This window comes from Chinchilla lanigera, unplaced genomic scaffold (assembly GCF_000276665.1).
Source record: "Chinchilla lanigera isolate Chin_1 unplaced genomic scaffold, ChiLan1.0 scaffold00009, whole genome shotgun sequence".
NCBI classification, from domain to species: Eukaryota; Metazoa; Chordata; class Mammalia; order Rodentia; family Chinchillidae; genus Chinchilla; species Chinchilla lanigera.
The window spans coordinates 22808795-22821478 of NW_004955410.1; the positions used below are offsets into that span (position 1 = coordinate 22808795).

Consider the following 12684-nt stretch of genomic DNA (forward strand, 5'->3'; position numbering starts at 1 on the left):
ATTAAACATTGCCAAAATTATCTTTTAAAGTAGCACCATATGGAGATTTAAGCTTTAAAAGTCCCAATTATAGCACTGTACAATTTAAATATATTTTTCTCTATTGTATGTTCATATAACAAAGCTGCTTACTAGCAAAAACATTTTTCAACCCAACTCCATCCATCGATTGAGCATTTTGTTTCTTCCAGAAACTTACTTATCTTTGTATTCAGAGTTTATATTAGTATTTTCTCCAGTACAGGACATGAGTGTGTGCTGTAGCTACTGTTGGTAGGAATTGTCAGTGACACAGAGCTGGATGAATCTTCTCGCTTCATATGAAGACGTTCACCTAAAGATGTAGTGGATCTGTGGTTTATACAGAAAAACTGTCACATTGCAAGCTAGGGACTGAATTCAAGTCTCATCCCAATTCGTGTGTGCTTACATGAAAAGTCCGAGGAAGTGAAAGAACTGTCCAACCTTTCCCCACTTTTGAAATGGTTAAAGAAGCTTTAGATTAATAGGTTCTGTTACTTTTAATGATGTCAAGAGTAGGCTGCAAGTACCTTATTAATTCCATTGACTTTCTGTCAAATACAGGCGATTCATGATTACCAAGTTCATCTCTTCTGATTACAAAAATCCATTATAGTAAGAAAAATATAAAATTTAGAAAAGTAGAAACAATTTGTAAAAATATTAAAATAAATTTATAAGGACAGAATGTTTGGCCATGAGTTTAAAATTCCCCTGGAAGGACTTATTATAAGATTATAAAGTATCTTTGTATACATGAATATTTAAACCATTGTTTCATACTTAAGTGACAGAGATCATGTTTTTCAGTTTTTAAAACTCTTCTTAAAATTCCCAACCACAACTTCAAAACACAATGAGGCGTAAGCCTGAAAGGATTTATTTAATCTTACTACACTGATCAGCTATCAAGGTCTCTGTCTTCTCAGCTCTTGCAGCCTGGGAAAACCCAGTTCTTACTTCCTTACTGTGCCTTCCCAAAATTGTCCCATTTCCTGCCATGTTAAAAGATTCTAAGAATGTTCTAAAGAAGCAAAATCACCTCTACAAATGAGTGTGTCATGAACTTACAAACTGTTTTCTTTTTTCCTTCTCCCTGAATTTCTTTCCCATTAAAATAAATTCTGTTCTTGAATGTGTGTACATAACTCCTTGGTAAGGTTGTGTCCTCCTATCATCAAATATAAATATTGAAAGCCTTAAAGATTGTGCTTAAACTGTAATTCAAATTACCTTTGCTGGCATACCAAAAACCCCAGGGTGGGTGTATTAAAAACCAGAAGATTCTGCTTTTACTTTTTTAGCCAAATGGACATGTTTTATTCAGGATGCTGAAACAAAATCCTTATTCAGCTCATCCGTGTTACCTCTGAGGGTCAGTCTTTCGTTCCTAAATTCTAGAGGTCTTAGTGACCCTAATATGTCTGCTGCTCCCTCTATTCACACTTTCGTTGCCCTTTATCTTCTCACCCTCACCCCTTCATTCCTTCACTCTGGCTCCCTGCACTGCCAAGCTCTCTCCTGGTAGAAGGACTCAGTGAGTTCCAGCACCCTCTTAACAACAGGTGCTCCCTTCAGGCTCTTAATTTTCTTCACAGAATAAACTTATCCCTTCCCATTCAGAGGCTGGCATCTGTGTATACCCTATATCTGTTAGTATGATAGCCTGTCCATTGCAGCTATCCTTACAGATGCCATTTGACATTTAATGGAATCATTTTTTATTGTCTGTCTCTATCATTTAGCAGTACTGAAGTCAGGGATCATATTTTTCCCGTTATTAACCTCAAGTACCTATATGCTTACCACAAAATAAGCACACGCTCTTGGTCAACTGAGTAAAGACAGATGAATGTCAGTCAAAACACATAAACGCTGGCAGGCCACCAGAAGATTGAACATATGAATAAGCACAGATTATCTTTTTGTGAACTCTGTGATCCATTAGTATTCCTAGGGGCTCAAATTCTTCTTTACTGGTGTTTTCCAAGAGCATAGTAAAACATTCTGGTATGTGTGCATATGCACACACACACACACACACACACACACACACACATACACACAAGTATATGTGAACACACACACATACAAAGATGACAGTAGTTTTAGGGGTTAAAACTGCTATCCCAAACAGGGACAAATTAGGTTTTTGTGGTTACTGTCCTTAATAACACATGTTATTAAAAGTCCCTGACATCTAAAGACTACTTTGCAGTATGGTCCTGCAGAAAGGACTGAGATAGGCAGAGTTAGATTGATCCCAAGATGCTGAAGGAATCTGGTGAAAACATTAGGTCCATGAATTTGGTTTTTTTTTTTTTTTTTTTTTTTTTTTTTTTTGGTTTTTCTCCGGTACCGGGAACCGAACTCACGACCTTGCGCTTGCCAGGCAGGCGCTTTTGCCGCTGAGCTAAATCCCCAGCCCAGGTCCATGAATTTGAATTCAACCAGAAAAACCTCCTTTACATTGATTTTGGGTATCCTCTCCCTTCTTTGGCTTTTCTACACCTGACATGGAAATGATGCTGGCAAACGTCACTCAGGAAGGAGAGATGGATCACAGCAAGTGTGTAGCCCTGAGGGGTCTCAGTGTCTGCTCCTCCTGTCCTTGTAAAATTGCGTGTGATCCCGCCCTTACTTTATCTAGGTGTCTACACGGTGGACTTACTCTAACACCATTTTTTTAACTTGAGAAAACTGAAAGTATCTTTCAAAGAGAGAGAAGGACTTTTTTCTCAACAAACCAACCTAATGTTTGCCTTTGAAATTTACACACACAATACAAGTGTTTGACTATAAAACCCAATTTTGAATATAAGGCTAAGCTTTGCTTTCACTAGGCAAAAAATAGTTTTTACACATAAAGATAATAAGCATAATATTTTTAAAAAATTATTTTCTCTCACGTGCACACACATACCATTTTTTTAATACCAGTCTCTCTGACCCCAATAAACACTCTACATTTTATTCTTCCTCAGAAATAGAAAATGATGTTGCTCTCAAAACCTCCAAAGAGTTTACTAGTAGTAAAGCTCCAGTTAAGTCTCTCCACTGTTTGGTCACTGGGTTCTTCATTCTGTCCAAAGCTGACTGAAGGTCTTGTAACACATCTCTGTAGCTATTTCCATAGTGAGCGCTCCAAGTATAGAGAAAATCATAGGCAGGTTTCCACCTCATCTATAAGGAAAAAAGAAATTAGACTAGGGCAGTGTGAAAGTAGAACACAGAGAAAGACAGAAGCTGAAAAAAAGATTTAAAAGTCTCTATAGATATAAAAGAAAATGAAATATCCATTATACACGAACCTATTTAATGTGGTTGAACAAATGTCTTAATACCTATCAGTTCCTTGTTATACCTCTGTGTCTCCAAAACTAGAGATTTTAAAGATAATAACTACTAATGTGGCTTTCATTATTTTATTCATCATTTGTACATTGTTTATTGGATTGATGAGAGTATAAAATATTTGCACAATACCTTGATAATAGCAAATATTAGTAAGACAAACTTTTCAGTCGCTGAAAGATTTTTAAGGTTAAAATAGTAACTTTTTAACTGTTATGTGGATTTGTGGTAATTTTATGCTACTGCACATCATAATCCATAAAGTGTATTTCATACTTGTAATTTATTTTATTCAAGCAAGTCCATAAACCAGGCAGGACAAATTCTTGCCTGGTGATCAAGTCAAAATAAAAGGAAGAGATAGCTCTAATTCAGAAATTGATGACATATTTTATGATCCAAAAAAGATCATTAATAAATGCTTTTTCACTTTGTCTTCCCCAAGCACCTACCCATACCAATGATGTCACTGTTTCCATAGAAATAAATGTACGTCAGAGGAGAACTTCACACACCAGCGTGTATGTAATGGTAACCAAGGCAACAAGCTCAGAGAGAATAGAGACAAAGACAGACCAAATGAGAAAAATGGAAAAATACATACACACACACACACACACACACATGCATGCATGGGCACCCAGAGCTTAAAATGAATTTTCTCTAAGAAAATAACAAAATGAACCATGCACTTATAATTGGAATATTTGGAATATAAACTTTATTGTTTACTACTTACTTGAGCTTGCTATAGTAATTCAGTTGCAATTCAGTCACTTGTAAAATGTAGCAACATAGACTCTGAGCTAAATAATATGCAGTATTGCCCTCTATACAGAACCTAGATTGACAATAATATCACATGAAATAGGGCTGTAGGATATAATTTGTCACCATCCCTCTATATCGCCACATAGAATACAGTTAGAGTAAAAACAGTTAAAGACCTAAATATGAGATTCTGTTATGCCTTGGTTTCAATCCACATAGAAGTTTTAAAGAGTAATTTGATACTATTTGCCCAAATTGTTAGCCAAGGAATCATAACACCCATATCCTCACCTCTCCTGACAAAGCTCAATTCTGCAAAGCACAGAACAAAAGATAATTATTAAAATTGTATCCTATCAAGATATATGACACAGTAAGAGAAATAATCTGAGTTTTGCTTATAAGCTCAATCTTCATTAACCATATTCATAAGCAATTGTATCTTCCACCATGGAGAGAATCCTTACGGCCTGTCCTCCCATCTATCTCTCCAAAGACTGCCATTGAAAACGAACTTCACAGGGGCTGGGGATTTAGCTCAGCAGCAAAGCGCCTGCCTGGCAAGAGTGAGGTCGTGAGTTCGGTTCCTGGTACCGGAGAAAAACCAAAAACCAAAACAAGAAAAAAAAAAAAAAAAAAAGAAAACGAACCTCACAAAGTACGGGTTATCACTAGTAGCTAAGCTGTGAAAGTTGAATTCAGTCATAGTAGAAACTTTTTATTCAGAGTCAGTTTTGACTGTCGCTGCTCAGAAGCCAAGAAGCACTAAATAGATTATTCTATAGTGGATTATCCTGACTGTAAAAGCACTGTGATTTACATTATCCATTGAATTTATTCAAAATTCCCTAATGCTCAACTAGCTGGAACATCATTTTTCAATTTGTCATATATTGTTCAAAATAATGGTATTTACAGCTAATGGCTCTTAAGACAGTTCTAAGTCATTACTGACTGAGCAATAAGAAATTTATTTGGAAATATGATAAACAACATCAGAGAGCATTTCAGTAACAAGGTGATGGCACAGATTAGCTTAAAATATCATAGAAGGTAGATGCCTCTTAAGAATTGCAAATGGGTAATAGGATTTGTTATGATTGATACATTGCGTCAACTTGGGGGGGTCTAGAGGTTTGCCTAAGTGACTCAGCAGTTCTACATCTTGGGGTAAAAAGGGCATGCCTTTACCCTTCTGAGATGTTGTTTAGTATGTTAATTTGAAAAGTTTAGAAGGTTAGCTATGTAACTCAGAAGGCAGCCAGGGTGCTTACCTTGTATTCATGCTAAGCCTGTGCAAGAGGCAGGCATGCAGAGGGTGTGGGTGTAGAGGACCACCCTCATCCCCCTAGAGCAGGCAGACTGCATAAAAAAAGGAATTAAAAAAAGACGGGCTGCTGGTTCCTCGGAGGAGCTCCAGTCTTCACCTTCAGCTTGGTTGTCTCCTGGCTTCTCGTGCAGGCTGTTTAGCTTCAGCCTGGGACTCTTCAGCCTTCTGGTATTGGCTCTCCGGCCTTCATCATAGGTTCTTCAGCATTCTGTCGCAGACCCATCAGCTTTGCACGGACAGTGCAATGAGCTCCAGGCCCGGGGCTGGGCTCTTCAATCTCCAGCATGCAGACCCCTCTGCACACTTCCTCATCCAACTCTGTAGCTGACCGTTAACAAGCCAAACTTATAATTGCTTATACATTTGTTTATCCTGTATTATATCTGTTCCTCTAGTAAACCCTGACTGACACAGGATTGTTCACTGCTCTGCAGATTCAAGTACCTTTGTAGTCAAAAGCTGTCAGAATGGCCTCATTGCTTTCCTGGCTAGCAAAGCTCTGTGTCATGTATGCTGCCACAGCACTGTAAATCACTATGCATAGAAAAGCCCTAAGGCACACTTGATCATAAAGCAGCTTCTTGGTGATGCTGGAGGCAGGAAATATACTCAAGTGATGCATAAATTAGAAACTGCAGATTCAGGCCCATTGCAGTGACACATGTATTCCAACACACTTACGCGCATTGCTACATAACCCCATCACATTTGCCGATTTGTACCAACTGCAGAATAGTGCAACCTGCTCTTGCAAGTCAGAGAAACTTGGACAGATTCCTGAGCAGACCAGGTAAAAATTTCTGAAAATATAAAAAGACTTCCTAGGAGTCCTTCAGATTACCTGGAAATGCAAGGAGGGTTGTTTCCCTATGCTCATTTGATATTCCCTGGGGTCTGAAACATAATCTGGCTAGACATGGGTACAATAGCTTTGGGAAGGAAAGAGTAGGGCATTGGAAACATCATAATTTTTAATAAAATATGAACATATGTGTGATGGTTTATGTCTAGTCCCCCAAGAGCCTCCTGAGCTCACAGATGAGGCTTTTCAAAGGTGACGGGATCAGTCGAGTATTACAGCTAAATGTGATGTTAGGTGGTGGGGACTGGGGAGAAGAGGCAGATCAAGGTGGGTGTGACCGGGTAGGGTTTAACTCCCTTCCCAGTTCCTCCCTGCATTCTCTCGCTCTGCTTCCTGGTCATTATGAGATGAGAAACCTTTTCACCATGCCCATCTGCCCTGCTGCCCTGCCTTGAAACTAGCCAAATTGAAACCTCTATAAACTGTGAGCCAAAATAAACATTTCCTCCTTTAAACTGAGGTGTTGAGTATTTGTCTCAATGATGAGGAAGTGACTAAGACAATATTTTGCCTCTAGTTTTTATTTCTCATTCCAGGAAACTAAACCTGTGTGTTACTTTAGTGTAAAACTTGATCTGTTATATATAAAACCACCTGTACCTCTGAACTTAGATGATACAGAAATATGATCATCACACCTAATACAATAAATATACTCAAAATACATCATTGTTCACTGATTATTTTTCTTAGTAAGACATTTTATTGTGTACCTATCAAGGAATTATGTCATGCCACCGAATGAAAGGAAGACTAGAGCATAACACTTGCTGTTAGAAGCTTACGGCACAGAAAGAAAGTAGATAACTTCACAGACACTGGCCCAATGTGTGAAAGGACTGGATTTAGTTATAACAGCTACAAAAAATCTAAAACCCTACTTGCATTTTTAAAAGTCATTTTGAGGAGAACAATGATTATCGCATTTAGTGAGTTGTGCTACCATAATGCAAAGAAATACATGTTTGGGTCAGTTTTGTGTTCATATCTCAACTCCTCTGTGTATTGGATGGGCCAGTGTGAGTAAAACAAGTTTATCTGAGATTTGAATTTTTTGACTATAGAAATTTGGATAATAATTCCTGAGTCTGTGTCCTCATGAAGGTATCTGATGAAATGGTTAGTGGATAGTCTTCATTTAATATTTTTAGGCAGCGTATGGAAGAAAGAAAGTACTTTTTGGTAGCATAAGAGATACAGTTTTAGTCCTCATGTGAGGTAACAGAGAGGGTGTCTGATGGTAGACTGGAAAGGGGAGAGAACTCCAGAGAAGAGTTAGAGGTTTAGCATCCCTCATGCTACAGTGATAGAGGTCAACAAGGAAAATGTCAAGAAAGAGAATAAGAGATGGAAAATGTAAACCTTAACTAGCTCTACAATTAGCAGTTATATGTAAGACACAGAAGAAATAAATAAAAGGATGTAGAGAATGTGGAGTTCAGAGTAATAGAAAATGAAGCATGGTAGTTCATGCTGCAAATTTCTTTTCTTTGGTTTTTTTTCTGGTACCAGGAATCAAACTCACAACCTTGCACTTGCCAGGCAGGCACTGTGCCATTGAGCTAAATCCCCAGCCCCTGCAAACTTCAATGAATCACAGCCTTCCAGAAAGGGTGTCTAGGGGCTTGCTGTAGTCAGCCCACCCAAGCTGCTGCAGCTGAGCATTCATTATCTCTCCAAGTCCCACATTCAATGATATCATATTGGAAGGCCAAGATCATGCATATTCTGGATATTTATTCACATCATGAAAATTAGCAAAAGCAATACATTAGAGCTTCCTTCCAACCCTTGGACTGCTGGTGGTTAAACATTTAACACTTTGCATACAGATGGTATGCTTTTGCTATTACATACCTCACTACCTATACCATCAAGTGATGTGGAAATGTCTTTTAAAAAGCTTAGAAAAGCCAGTACTTTGACAAATGAAAGCCTTTGGTAACCTTGAAAAAGACAGTATGAACAGCTGCATAACACATACAACAGGTATGAGCAGAAAATAAGGAGATGGAAGCCAAAGAACAAAAAGTCACATTTAAAATCTATTAAAAAAAAAGAGAGAGAGAGATCCAGAAGAATCAGCAGGAAAGGAAGGAATTTGTGAAAGAAAAAAACTCTGTAAAAAGTCATATGCTATAATGGAAAAAAGAGTTTTGGTTTGAACACTAACAGTCCTAGATGGAAAATTTAGGATCATGCAAGATGAACCGTGTAGCACATGCAAAAGACCTAATGAGAAAGTCACTGGGCAGAAACATAAACACAGCAAGAATGTTAAACTCATGGTGGAATTGGTTAAGTAATCAGAAAGGCAAATATCAAGAGAAATTGAGAAGGAGCAAAAGCAAATGCCAATATTTATGTACAGGATGCACTGAACTATTAAATTTGAGAACTGTGTTTTTCCTTAGCAATAAAATATCTGCCAGGTATAGTAAATATAAAGTTTTCTGTGGTGAGCTTTGCTGTAACAAAGCCTGATAAAATTCCAACTTGAATCAATGCAAAAACTAGTCTAACAGTTTGTTTTTTCTCCTGTATGATTAGATGTATCACATATGGGTGCAAGTTCTTCAATAGCTATATTTTTATTTTCTCAGAGTTTATTTATCTTGTTTTCATTTTCTTATGAAGGTTAACATATATGATGAATGGCAAAGTTGAATAATGGTAAGTTGAATATATTGATTAATAACAGATACTGATATTCTGTCCAAAAATACATACCCAGTAAGATCACAAAGAAATCTACACTTCTTAATAAATGACAGAGAATATAAAGTCCTCAACTCTGGGAATGTTTGAAGAAAGAAAATGGGTAGAATAAATAATTTCCTTTCTGAATTTACCTGAGGGAAGCCCTCTAAAAGCTGGGAATGAGTTTTGGACTGCCAAGGTTTTTTTTCTGGATTTATGGTATCTTATATCTATTCAGGGTTTTAAAAATCACTTTTGTGCCTTTGTTGAATATTTTGATTAAGGAAGGGTATGTAACTTTACACTTACACTTAGGTGAATCAGAAGGAAAGTATGTTCCTGAAAATTTATGTTTGTTAAATTATTCTTAACCACAAAACAAATGCTCCAGCCTTCTCATCTATATCACAAGTATTTGATACATAAGCTACATTCTTGTTTCTTTCTTCTTGAGTTTTTTAATACTAAACTTCCCATGCTATGGGTTCACACTTAAATAACATGAGAGTGATAAAATCATAGTTGTTAACTTCTTCTTTATGTGCTTTGATCTCTTACATAAAGGGCAGCAGCATCAGTATTTAGTTTGTCAAGCCCAGTTTTCCCAAGTTATAGCATCTGTGGGGAAGGAATGTATTTTTCCTTTGGTTTATCTTCTCAGTATTAGAAGACAAAGTAAAAGGTAAGGGAACAATGAAAAAGTAATATGTGGGATACCAAAAAAATGAAATAGGAATAGCAAAAAACATTTCCAAATTTAGAGTGCTTATTCCCAGAAGCCAGGAAGCTTCATTAGATAATGCACTAAATGATGAAATGCAACATGAATAAAAGCAATTCAGATTTTAGCATAGAATTTTTAGCCCGTTTTTAGCTCATAAAATATGAATAGCATAAAGAATGTAATTGATTTTAACTACCTTTGGATAATTACATTTTGCCACATTAGAGGATTAATAATCCACCTACATATCTCATAAAATTATAGGAACAGCATTTCATTTTTAAGTACCATTAGCTGAAGAAGAATTAAGGCGAGTTTGCCTTCTCAATGATTATTACATGCATTTTGTCTTCAGTACATCATTTATAATATTCAAGTAGGCTTTATATCACCTGTATTTCACATAAATATTGTTGAAGATAAGGTTGTCATTGTCCTCAAAAGAAAAAGGAAGCTAACATATCAGGAAGTGGCTCTATTTCCTCAAAAGAGAGAGATTACTTCGTTAAAACTTGACATAAGATGCTCAGAAAAGTTGGCTTGGGGCCAACCAGCTAAATTTGTCATGAGAATAAGCACTTAGAACTTCTGGGTTTAGCTATAAACCAAAGGAAAATAGGGAATCCATTCCTTGATAACCCATCTGCTCTAAACAATGTAACATCATAGGAACACCTGCTGGTCCAGCCTGTCTCTCTCCCCTTCTCTCTTCTCCTCCCTTTCCCTTCTTTTCTCTTCTCTTCTGTTCCCCTCCCTTTCCTACTCTTTCCTTTCCTATCCTTGCCTTTCTTTCTTTTTCTTTGAGACAGGGGTTTCACCATGTTCTTCAGACTGGATTTGAACTTGTGAGCCTCTGATCTCCACCTCCCAATTAGCTGGAATGAAAGGAGTGTTCCACTCTGCCCCGTTCACGGGTTTCTGGTAAGGAGGATTCCTCACTGCCTTGTCCTCATTAGCGCCTCGGAACCTCACCCCAAACACAAGTCAATGGCAATATCTGAATGTCAAGACTGGAAAAATTTGATTTTCTTGAATCTAATTTTTCAATGTCAACGTTAAACCAGTGAGGGAAAGTTGAGGTGCAGAAGCTCTGGGTAAGAAAGGCTTATCTTGGGTTTGAATTAACACTACTTAATAGATCTTGGCTCTTCATAAGCTATAAAATTTCTCCAGGCTTTTAATTTTATCTTTTGTCAAATGCAGAGAAAAACATAACAAATGCCATGAAAGCACTGCTAAATCAACAGAGCAACAGATCTAAAATTTTTCAGCCACTTTATGTGCTCACGGAATAGCCATTGTGGTTAAGATTGAAGTTTATTAACAAAATCACATTCAAATATGCATGAAAAGAATCCAGATCACCTAGTTATAAATCCGGTGCTATTACACTAGAAGATTACCACAAATTTATTTCATTATTAGCAGTTTTAATAAATGGTGGTGTAGGTTACTTGGAACTTGGTTTTCTGAAATTTCCTATTATTTGTATTTGCTACTGATAGAGTTTGATAAAGAAAAACAAATATGAAAATCAAATAGAATCATATCTAAATCCATTTAGATATATCTTCATAATATTTAACCTAGTATGTTCATTTCAATTTGATTCTCAGGATGCTGATGATATATGATACAGAATAAAATCAAAAGTCAGGGAATACAACGAGTTATCCCAGGAATTTCACTGTGATAGCCCTGTTTCTCCCCACCCCATCACCTCAAAAAAATAAAGAAATATTTTTAAATTGAAAGTTGAAGCAATAAGTATAAAATTGTATGAAAAAGATGATTATGTATGTACATATATATTATTGGGCTAAATATATAGTTCAAAAATGAGATTTGAGAGATTATTCTGTAGGCTTTACCAATGATAGATGAATTTCCATATCATAATTTTTCCTTCCTAAAGAAATTGTAAATATATTTTTCACTGCAAAAGAACAGTAAATAAAATATTTAGGTACAAAGGCCAGAACTCAGCCTGAGTCAGATACAGAAACTGAACAGTTCAGTATCACCGTAAGCAGAAAATAGGAGTTGCTACATAAGCCAGGAAACTATAATATTTCAAGGACATTTTCTTACCTTTTGGCAATATATATTTTCTGGAGAACATAAAATGCTGTAAGCCCATAAGAAAAAGTTGGTTATCCAAGATGATCATTAATCAGTATTCTACCAGATTCTAAGAAGCCTTGAAATCATTGCTGACTTTTTATTTCTTTACCTATATTGTTTCTCAGTTGTATTACTAAAAATATTGCTATACTTTATTCCCCTTTCAAAAATCACTCAAAGTCAGAGAGTTGCCAAACTCACATTTTCCTCTTCATCAAAACAACAGATATTATGTACTAAGTGATTACAATATGCAAAGCATTGTCCCAAATATTTTATATTTTACCTTCCTTGATTTTGTGAACATTTGACATCTGATTAGCAAGATGGTATATTTCTTTTCATCTCACTACAAAGAAAAATTCATAGAAAAATTACTTGCCCAAAGTCCTACAGCTAGGACAAGGTAGTCCTGGAATAGGGATCCAGATCAGGAAGCTTAGTTTCTATGTTACTATGCTCTAGGAGTCATTTAAGACTCGCTTCCATCCATTCCAACATATGATGCACTGACCACATCTCCCAGCAGCTTCTTTTCAGTGGTCTCTAGAACGTACTGATATCAAGAACTCTTAGAGTTTACTTCTCATCTTCCCAAATTATTCATATTCTACCCATCTTTCCGGGCCAAGATATGTTTTCTGATTGTGAATAACCAAGTTAATAGTTTTTGAATTAGTTCTGAAAAGGGTTAACATCAGTCAAGCACAGTGGTTAGAACTATGTGAAAGAAAAAACTATTCAAATCCTAGTTGTGTCACTTTGTAGCCATGTAACTACAGATAAAGTATACAAATG

The 12684-nt window shown here is 36.4% G+C and overlaps 1 protein-coding gene across 7 annotated transcripts in view; it reads right to left on the bottom strand.

The window, feature by feature from the left end:
• The window catches only part of Macc1 (metastasis associated in colon cancer 1), a 117044-nt gene that overhangs the window by 31277 nt on the left and 73083 nt on the right, over window positions 1-12684 (bottom strand). For 4 of the 7 annotated variants that reach the window (XM_005377363.2, XM_005377362.2, XM_013510572.1 and 1 more), the window contains one exon: window positions 2979-3204. The exons of 2 other annotated variants lie outside the window; for them this stretch is intronic. In XM_005377363.2, coding sequence (XP_005377420.1) covers window positions 2992-3204 — 213 coding nt within the window. In that variant the 3' untranslated portion in view covers window positions 2979-2991. Of the gene's footprint in view, window positions 1-2978; window positions 3205-11648; window positions 11891-12684 lie in introns of those variants that run through there. One more of the 7 variants, XM_013510574.1, reaches the window with a different exon arrangement.